General features: G+C 49.6%; 1 protein-coding gene across 2 annotated transcripts; it reads left to right on the top strand.

The window, feature by feature from the left end:
• On the top strand, positions 1-9,671 carry Cib3 (calcium and integrin binding family member 3). Of its 2 annotated transcripts, XM_032919348.1 has the most exons (6): positions 1-51; positions 236-270; positions 2,680-2,791; positions 6,532-6,679; positions 8,221-8,416; positions 9,650-9,671. In XM_032919348.1, exons 1-6 carry the CDS (start codon positions 1-3, stop codon positions 9,669-9,671), a joined length of 564 nt encoding a protein of 187 aa, XP_032775239.1. The 2 variants fall into 2 exon arrangements, with proteins under 2 accessions (XP_032775239.1, XP_032775240.1); XM_032919349.1 differs by lacking the exons at positions 236-270; positions 2,680-2,791.
• Positions 9,672-9,908: the final 237 nt, after the last annotated feature.

Here is a 9,908-nt window from a genome sequence, read left to right as displayed (position 1 = left end):
ATGGGCAACAAGCAGACTGTGTTTAGTCACGAGCAGCTGGAGGAATACCAGGTGGGCATGCGTGGTGGGTCCTGCCAGGCGGGCACAGCTTGGCCTGGGATACAGGCAGCTCAGAGTCTCCTCAGAGCCCTGTTTGTGACATCTGGCTATCTGTGTGGGTTTGAACTGCCTAGAGGGGTCCATGGGGAGACGATCCGGAGGCAGATCTGGGTCAAGCCGGTTTCTCTCCCCACAGGACTGTACTTTCTTCACGAGGAAGGAGATCATGAGGTGAGTGGGGGATAAAGGGAAATGACACCCCAAAACAACTTTCTAGTCAGTGCTGGGCCTTTGTGCAATCTTCTGGTTATTGTTCTGTCTTGTTTGTTTGAGAAAGGCCTAGGCTAGCCTCAAAATTACCTCTGCCTCTCAGGTGCTGGGATCGATTATAGGTGTGTGTCACTGTAGCTGGCTGCAATTAAGAAATATGATTGTGGGGGCCATGATTTGTGAGTGTGCAAATGTGCCCTGGTACACGTGGAGCAGTCAGATGAGAATTCGTAGAGTTGATTTTTTTTTCTGCCCCCTTTAAGTGGGTTCTGGGACTGAACTCAGCTTTCAGTCTCTTTCCACCACGTGGGTCTGAGGGGTCAAACCCAGGTCATCAGGCAAGGCAGTGTGTCTTTACCAGATTAGGCGTTTGAGTCATTTGCTGTCTTGGATCCTCTTGGTTTCCCTTTTCTCGTTCTTTCTTCCTTCCTTCCTTCCTTTCCCTGAGAGACAGGGTTTCCTCTGTGTAGCCCTGGCTGTCCTAGAACTCCCTCTATAAACCAGGCTGTCTTCAAACTCACAGAGATCCACCTGCCTCTGCCTCCCAAGTGCTGGGATCACAAGCCTGTAGTGCCATGCTTAGCGTCTTTGCAATGTGAAGAGGGCTGAGATGTAGCACCATCGAGTTTAAAGCTTTGATGACGATGTTGCCTGGAGGTCCATGGGCTGAGGCAGAAACGCCTGGCTAAGAAGTCACACCCTGCCTGAGCCACGCACCGGCTGAGTTTTTGTATCGAGGAGCTTGTCCTTTACCCAAGGGTGTCAGGGAGCCATGGAAGGTGTCTTGGAGAGGCGCATTGGCGCTTTGAGGTTGGGAGTGCAGGGCAGAGCTGAGATCCAGCCCTGAGCTGTGAGGGGCACAAAGGAGATTGTGCTGGGTGGTGGCGGCTCCAGGACTGCAGGTTCTTGGCTTGAGCCCAGCAGGATGGACACTGATGAACCTCCCATGTCATCCTTCTGTCCGTTGATCCACTATCCGTGAAACCTAAGTCGGCTGCGGTTCAGCTGTGGGGCATCAGGCCGAGCCCCTCTTGTGTGGGTACAGGGCATCCATTATTGATGGGTACACCTCTAACCCATCAGCCCATTGTCTGTGAGGACAGCTGGCAGGTCACTTTGGCCGTCATGATCAGATTACTGGTGGGGAAACTGAGGCTTGGGCAAGGAAGACTTCGGTTCCCAGGGCAGATGGGCAGAGTCCTGATAAGTGGCGTTCTGACTGCCCAGGTTGTTCCAGATTGTTAAACAGAGTGACCAAGGCTGGGAGGAGAGAGGAGCTCACTGGATGGCACAAAAAGAGACCAACTCTATGGGTTGGGGATTTGGCTCAGTGGTAGAGCGCTTGCCTAGCAAGCACAAGGCCCTGGGTTCGGTCCCCAGCTCCGGAAAAAAAAAAAAAAAAAAAAAAAAGAGACCAACTCTATGGGTCCACAATATGGCTCAGCAAACAAAAGTGCTTGCTGCCAAGCCTGAGGATCAGGGTTCAAACCCCAGGACCCATATAGTAGAAGAGAATCCACTTCCACAAGTTGTCCTCTGACCTCAACACACACAAATAAATATGTAACTGTAAAAATACTTTTAAAGGAAAGGTAAACATGACATTCTCCCACAGGGATTTAGGACTGAGCCTTACCAGCCATTCTCAAGTATGTAGTCATGAGAAAACCCATGGATATCCTTGCTCCTCTGAGATAGTTCCTAGCAGCTTTTGGACATCAGAGGTATCAAAGGTGGTCTCTTTGAGGCAGGTGAGGAATGTGTACGGAAAGGTTATATGTGTGGTGGTCAGTGTTTCCTATGTTCCCTTTTTAAAAAAAAAATCCAGAAGCATCACGAGCCCGTCACTTCCACACTTGGGGAGCAGAAGCATCAGGAGTGTGAACATTAGTTGCTTGTCTGTCCCCTGCTTCATCGGAGGAAGCCTGCCTAGCGTAGACAGCAAAGGAAGCGGTGGCTGGGTTGGAGGAGCAGTAGAAGCAGGATCCTGTGAGGTAATGGTGGAGTATATAGGTTATACCCTAGGTCCCTCAAACGCTGACTGTGGAATGATCAGCCATTGGCACCTCCTTCTTCTAGCTCCATTTTCCTGGTGAACTCCTACTCCTACTTCTAAACCCAACAACAATGCTCCTTCCTCCCGGAAGTTCTTTCTTCTTACCTTGTTTCTCCTTCCCCGCTCTAGCTTGGCCTTGTCTATGGGGAGGGTGACAGGGCTCTGTGCACTCAAGATTCAGATTCATGCCTGAGGCTTCTGGGGACCCAGCATCCGTCTTTGTGGAGTGAGTCCAGTCAGTGTTCAAGAAGAGGGTCAAATCTCTTCTGCCTCTTGGGTCCCAGCCTTTCCTGGTTTCTCTCTTCCCACACCAGGCTGTTCTATCGGTACCAGGACTTGGCCCCTCAGTTGGTGCCTCTTGACTATACCACCAGCCCCGAGGTGAAGGTGCCCTACGAGCTGATCGGCAGTATGCCGGAGCTAAAGGTAATCCCGGGCTGTGGGGAAAGAGCAAAGACAGACTGAAGATGTCTCCATTGCATTCCTATATCCCCATTTTACAGAAAAGAAAACTGGAGCTCTGAGAGACACACACAGGAAGGACAAGGTTAAAGGGAAGTCATGGCTGGGGCCTGGTTGGACTTAGACCTCTGGCAGAGGCAAGCTAGTGTCTGTAAGTTTGAAGCTAGTCTGGGCTGTGCAAATCAGAAAGACACAGCACTTGGGAGGCAGGGGCAGGCAGATTTGAGTTCAAGGCCACCCTGGTTTACAGAGCAAATTCCAGGACAGTCAGGGCTACACAGAGAGACTGTGTCTTGAACTCACACACTCAAAAGTTGTATTTTACTCTGCTGAGGATCACGTCTAAGTTCCTAACTACAATCCTAAGCCTGGCTCCCCAAGCAGCTCACCCGTGTGACGATGCGTCTTAGCTGATTGTCAGGTCCAGCGTCCAACACAAGTCTCTGATTTGAGGGTCAGGATCCTGGAGGAGACTCTCCAGCCACGGGGCAGACCAAGGTGGTTTCTCTCCAGATGTGGAGAGCGGAACGTTGTTCTCGGTCTCTGCTTATTCGCCGCTGTGCAGTGGGCATCATGGGGTTCTAGGACCACCATGTCTGCTTTTTTCCAGTGTGCGGTGTCACTGGGTTCAGGTTATCAGGAGCAGCCCTAGGGGTAGTGAGATCTGACTTATCTAGTTTACATGTCTAGAAGGCATGTCTTTATTATGTTCATCATAGGAGAACATGTGTGGAGGAAATGGGGGAATGTGTGTCAGAATGTGGAGGGAGGGGAGGATGTTGTGTATGGGGAATGTGGGTATGGGTGGGTGGGTGTGAATGTGTGTGTATGTGTATATGTGTGTGGGGTATGTGTGTAGGGGTGTGAATGTGTGTGGGGAATATGGATGTGTATGTGTGTGTGTCAGGGGGATGGGTGTGAATGTTTGTGGGGAATGGGGGAATGTGTGGGAGATGCACGTGCGTGTGAAATATGTGTGTGTGTGTGTGGGTATATGTGTGGGGGTGATGTTTGTGTGGGGTGTGTGTAGGGGTGTGTATGTGTCAGGGGGATGTGTGTAGGGATGTGTGTGTATGAATGTATGTGGGGAATGTGGGGATGTTTGGGGGGGTGTGAATGTGTGTGTGGGATGTGTGTGTGGGGTGTGTGTGTATGTGAATGTTTGTAGGAAATGTGGGGTGTGTGTGGGGGAATATGTGGGAATGTGGGGTGTGTTTGGGGATGTGTGTGTGTGGTGGGTGGGTGTGAATGTGTGTGTGTGGGATGGTGATGGTGGTGGTGGTATGTGTATGTGGAGGAAGATGCGTGTGAATGTATGGGATGTGTGTGTGTGTGTGTGTGTGTGTGTGTGTGCACTCGAAACAGCAAAGAAGGCAATATGTGTGTATGGGGGGGATGTGTGTGGGAGGGGAATATGTATGTCTTGGGGGAGCTGCCGCAACTCCAGCTCCAGGGTATCTGACACCTTTTGTGATGTGACTCAGAGGTGGTAAGAGACACCTATCTTGGAGAAACACGAATAAACATGCACTAACCCCAGATTACAGACCAAAGGACAGATAGTACCAGAGCCCACCTTGCTGAACGAATGAGTTTTCCTGGGGTTCTGTGTTGGTCACTGTGCTATGAGGTGGCACCATGACTACAGAAACTCCTATAAAAGAAAGCATTTGGCTGGAGCTGACCTACAATTTCAGAGGGTTAGTTGGTTTTCATCATGGCAGGGAGCATGGCAGACACAGTGCTGGGAAAGTAGCTGAGAGTTCTACATCTGGATCTGCAGGAGGAAAAAGACCCAAGGCCTGCCTGGCTATTCAAACCTCAAAGTTCCCCCAAACCCCATGACACACTTCCTCCAACAAGGCCACACCTTTAGTCCTTTTCAAGTAGTGATTCTCCCTAATGACTAAGAATTCAAATATATGAGCCTATCAGGGCCATTCTTTTTTTTTTTTTTTTTTTTTTTTTTTTTTTTTTTTTTTTAGAAGAGGGCATCGGATCCCATTACTGATGGTTGTGAGCCACCATGTGGTTGCTGGGAATTGAACTCATGACCTCTGGAAGAGCAGTCGGTGTTCTTAACCGCTGAGCCATCTCTCCAGCCCTATCAGGGCCATTCTTACTCAGACTACCACAGGTTCCTTACAGGAGCAGAATGAATCCAAGACAAGTGCATTACCAAAGCCCACCCCAGCATGGGTGACAGCTCGCAAAGCTGGGGACGGGAGCTCACTGTACAGCCTGCAGACAGCTCAGTGGGTTAGAGTATTCTTTCCAAGAGACTCAGTTGATCTAAACCTCTTCAGGTTGGAGCCTCTTTTAAGCAGCCCAGCTTGTCTGAGAGCATCTTTTAGTAGTCCTTAGAGTATATATGCTCTTGGGAAAGACAGGGATAGTGAATCTTGTCAGTTTCAGGGACTTCCTGAGACTACTTTGATTTGTGTGCCTCAGGTCTTTTTTTGTTTTGTTTTTCGGGACAGAGTTTCTCTGTGTAGCCCCAGCTGTCCTAGAACTGGCTCTGTAGACCAGGCTGGCCTCAGTGAGATACTTTGCTTCCTGAGTGCTGGGATGAAAGCTGTGTACCACCACAGCCTAGCTTATTGTTTTTTATTTGTTAAACATATGTTATTATATGTGTGTGGATGCTTCGTCTGTGTGTATGTCTGTGCATCACATTCATGCCCGGTGTCTGCAGAGGCCAGAAGAAGGTGTTGGATCCCTAAGTTACTGATGCTTGTGAGAGGCCATGTGGGTGCTAAAAACTGAATCTAGGACCTCTGGAAGAGCAGCCAGTGCTCCTACCCACTGAGCCATCTCTCCAGGCCCTAAATTTATTTTAAAAGGACAATATATGTGAATGTGGTGGTTAAATAATAAGAAAAGAAATCATCTAAAAACAAATTAAAGAGAGGAAGTGTATGCACACACTGAGGATATAGTTGAGGGATAGAATATTTGCTCAGCATGTGTGTAGCCCTGTTTCCAATCCTGGAAACACACACACTCACACACACACACACACACAAATTAGAAAAGTCAAGTAGGGGCTGGAGAGATGGCTCAGTGGTTAAGAGCACTGACTGCTCTTCCAGAGATCCTGAGTTCAAATCCCAGCAACCATATGGTGGCTCACAGCCATCTGTAATGCCCTCTTCTGGGGCGTCTGAAGAAAGATAAAGTGTTCTTAGAAAAAAAAAAATAAAAATTAAAAAAAAAAAAAAAAAAAAGGGGCTGGGGATTTGGCCCAGGGGGAGGGCGCTTGCCCAGGAAGCGCAAGGGCCTGGGTTCGGTCCAAAAGCAAAAAAAAAAAAAAAAAAAAAAAAAAAAAAAAAAAAAAAGCGCAAGGCCCTGGGTTCGGTCCCCAGCTCCGAAAAAAAAAACCAAAAAAAAAAAAAAAAAGAAAAGTCAAGTAGACTCATCAGAAGACTTACACAGGCCATATATAGGCTCAGAAAGCATCCGATTGGTTAGCTTGAGTAACATGCCCCTCCCAGGTCTGTTACTTCTGCTAGATGAATGTCAGCTTCTAATTGGCTTCCTTGAGTCACAGCATCTTGTAGAACTGGAAATAGGGTGTACAGATGTGAGGAGTACGGTTGCCTGACTTCCTGTCCCAGGCCTCCGGGTTCTGGGGTGGGGCATGGGTGACATCTGTGGGCTCTGGAGGAGACCCGCAGAGCAGACACCTGCCTTCCTGTCCCCAGGATAACCCTTTCCGCCAGAGGATTGCTCAGGTTTTCTCTCAAGATGGGGATGGTCACATGACCTTAGAGAACTTCTTGGATATGTTCTCAGTGATGAGTGAGATGGCTCCACGGGACCTGAAGGCCTACTATGCTTTTAAGATTTATGGTGCGTGCAGGGCCCTGGGGTGGGAACCAATGGAAACCATAGAGTACTTGTCTCCCCTGGGACTCCAATGCCTACACAGCCTTGGCCTCCACCCTATTCCATACCTCCTTGCATATTCTTCCACCCGTATCAGACTCATCCTTCCGTGAATTCATCAAATGCGTCCAGCCTCAGGACATTTGCTTCTTCTGTGCCCTCTGCTTAGAATCTACAGCCTCACTAGGGGATTCTGGGCGGGGTTCCACCCGGAGCCACGCCCCCAGCCCTCTCACCTATTCTAGGCGGGATTCCACCCTGGAGCCACGCCCCCAGCTCCTCTCACCGAGAGATTTTAGGTGGGGTTTCACTCCGGGGCTCCGCCCCCAGCTCCCTCACCCAGAGATTCTAGGCGGGGTTCCACCCCGGAGGCCCCATCTGTCTCCGTTCAGAGCACATATAGGTGTTCAGTATTTTCTGAATGAGGGCATATGGAATAACAGCACTTTTCTCAGAGTCTGGCCCATAGTTGGCCCTTAATACTCATAGGTGAGTCAATGAAGAGCGATGCCATGGTACCCAACACACAGTAGGTGCTCAGTAAATGAACCAATAAAACTCTCCCAGGCCCCAACAGTGCACAGCTCCCACAGGTGACATCTGTTGACTGAGTCACTTGTGCTCCTGTTCATGACCTCAGCTACATGTGCTGTGGAGGTCAGCAGGAGCATCCAGGCAGCTCTGTCATGTGTGAAACAGTCTTTAGGTTGGGGATTTAGCTCAGTGGTAGAGCGCTTGGCAAGCAAGGCCCTGGGTTCAGTCCCCAGCTCAAAAAAAAAAAAAAAAAAAAAAAAGAAAACAGTCTTTAATATTGTTTCTTATCTCAGCACGTGCAGGGGGAGTTAGTGAAAAATCACAGCCACAGGGTCTGGCATACAACAAATACTTGATGAGCCATTGAACGAATAAGAAGCAGCTATTACAATGCCTGGCACATAGTATGTGCTTAATACATACTTGTTAAGTGAATGAATGACAAAAATATGAGCACATATGCCACACAGTGGGTATCCAGTAAACATTTACTGAATGTATGGATACGTGAGGAGCAGTTATATGCCTGACACACTGTGCATGCTCAATCAGTTGTGAATGATGGATAGATAAATACATTATCCCAAAGACTGGTAAACGGAAGGCACTCAATAAATGATTAATGAGTAAAAATGTGAAATAAATTCATGGTGTCTGGCTGACACACAGTAAGTGCTCTCTAAATTGAATGAATGAAAAAGCTATTGCAATGCCTAGTATGCAGTAGGCACTCCATAAATGCTTCAGTCATCACGGTGCCTGGTATGCCATAAGTGTTGCTTAAGTAAAACAAACAGTTGTCACACTGGCTCAATGACTCTCAGTGCCCAGGGTGCAAAGCTGTGGGGTAATCAGTAGGCGCTCAATACTTGCTGCATTGAGTTCTGGGTACCCATGTACAGTTCCAAGCATGGGGGACAGGCATGTCCTCTGGCTGCCCGGTATCCCCAGCCCTACTGTTGGCCTCACAGACTTCAACAATGACAACTACATCTGCACATGGGACCTGGAGCAGACAGTGACCAGGCTGACCCGTGGGGAGCTGAGTGTGGAGGAGGTGACCCTGGTCTGTGAGAAGGTGCTGGATGAAGCAGACAGTGACCATGACGGGCGGCTGTCCCTAGAGGACTTCCAAAATATGATCCTGCGAGCCCCAGACTTCCTCAGGTGAAGGTTCAAACCCAGGGACGGGAACTTCTGTTGTGTCATCGGAGGCCTCAGGGAACAGCTCCAGCGTCTCTGGCTTCAGCCCACTCTGCCTGAAGCTGTGAGCATCTCCTGTGGACAGAAACAGTATTTCCATCAACTGCCACAGAGTTTTGCTGTGAATGGTCCACACAGCTCTCCTCAGCAGCCTGGGAGAGGGTCAGAGGCCCAGCCGCAGGGCTGAGCTGGGTTCATAGGTAACACAGTCGGAAGACTATGACCTGGGCTACATCCTTCTGTTTGTTCGACTTGGTTTTGCTTACATTTCCTGAATTCCCCTGGCTGTCCTAGAGCTCTCTAGGTAGAGCAGGCTGGTCTTGAAGTCACAGAGATCCACCTGCCTCTGCCTCTGAGGTGCTGGGATTAAAGGCTTGAGCCATCACTTGCCTAGCCACTCCGTTTATCAGATGAATAAAATGAGGCTCTAAGGCAGCCAACGACCAGGTTTCAGTCCTACAGCCAAGTCTGGAAAGGAGTTGGGATGTAATATTATCCAGGTCGGTGCTCACAGTCCCCATGGAGAACTGGGCACACCGGCACACAAACCTGTAGTTGAGACATCCAGGAGTCTGAGGGAGGAGGATTACTGTGAATTCTAGGGCTGCATGGGCTACTGAGTGGGCCAGGGTCTTCAAAACACTGAAACAACCAAAGCAAGAGTAGGTCTTGTTTTCGGGAGGAGGGGCTCCACGGCCCTGGCTGCCCTGGTGGTTCTGTTCCAGGCACCCCCATGATCATGATGGCTCACAACTGTCCACAACTCCAGCTCCAGGGGACTCGGCACACTCTGCTGCATACACACACACACACACACACACACACACACACACACACAGGTGCACAAATAGGTAAATGTTTTAAAGAACATTCTATGGGAGACACATGCAGAATGACCCCTCACACCTGCCCCCAATAAGTCCCATGGGGGAGGAAAACTACCATCTGTGATTTCTGGGGGGTTCATATGCTTGTGAGTCCCTGTGATTTCTGGGAGGGGGAGCATTCACATGCCTGTGGGTCCCTGTGATTTCTGGGGGGGGGGTTGTTCATATGCCTGTGAGTCCCTGTGATTTCGGGGGGGGGCATTCACATGCCTGTGAGTCCCTGCTTCCCTGAGTATAGAAAGGGGGTATTGGGGACCTGTTGGTGTGTTATCTGTGAGCTGTCAGTGACACCTCTACTTTCTGCACACAGCACCTTCCACATCCGCATCTGACAGGCTCAGAGGACAAGACCTGGCTCTCACCCATCTCGACTCCGCTCTCTGAATAAACAGGAATCGAAACTGCCTTGGGATCTCTGCCTTTTGCTGTGTGGCCTTGGTGTGGCTGCACCCACTGTGGGTTGCCATCTTGGATTCATACAACAAACTGACGACTTCTCGACCTAGAGCTCTAGAGGAGCAGGAACCTCACGGTTCACCTATGGAGGAAGTACAAGGCCACACCACAGC

This window comes from Rattus rattus, chromosome 13 (genome assembly GCF_011064425.1).
Source record: "Rattus rattus isolate New Zealand chromosome 13, Rrattus_CSIRO_v1, whole genome shotgun sequence".
NCBI lineage: Eukaryota > Metazoa > Chordata > Mammalia > Rodentia > Muridae > Rattus > Rattus rattus.
The sequence above is the reverse complement of the archived record's forward strand: the minus strand, read 5'-3'. Positions and strand labels throughout refer to the sequence as shown.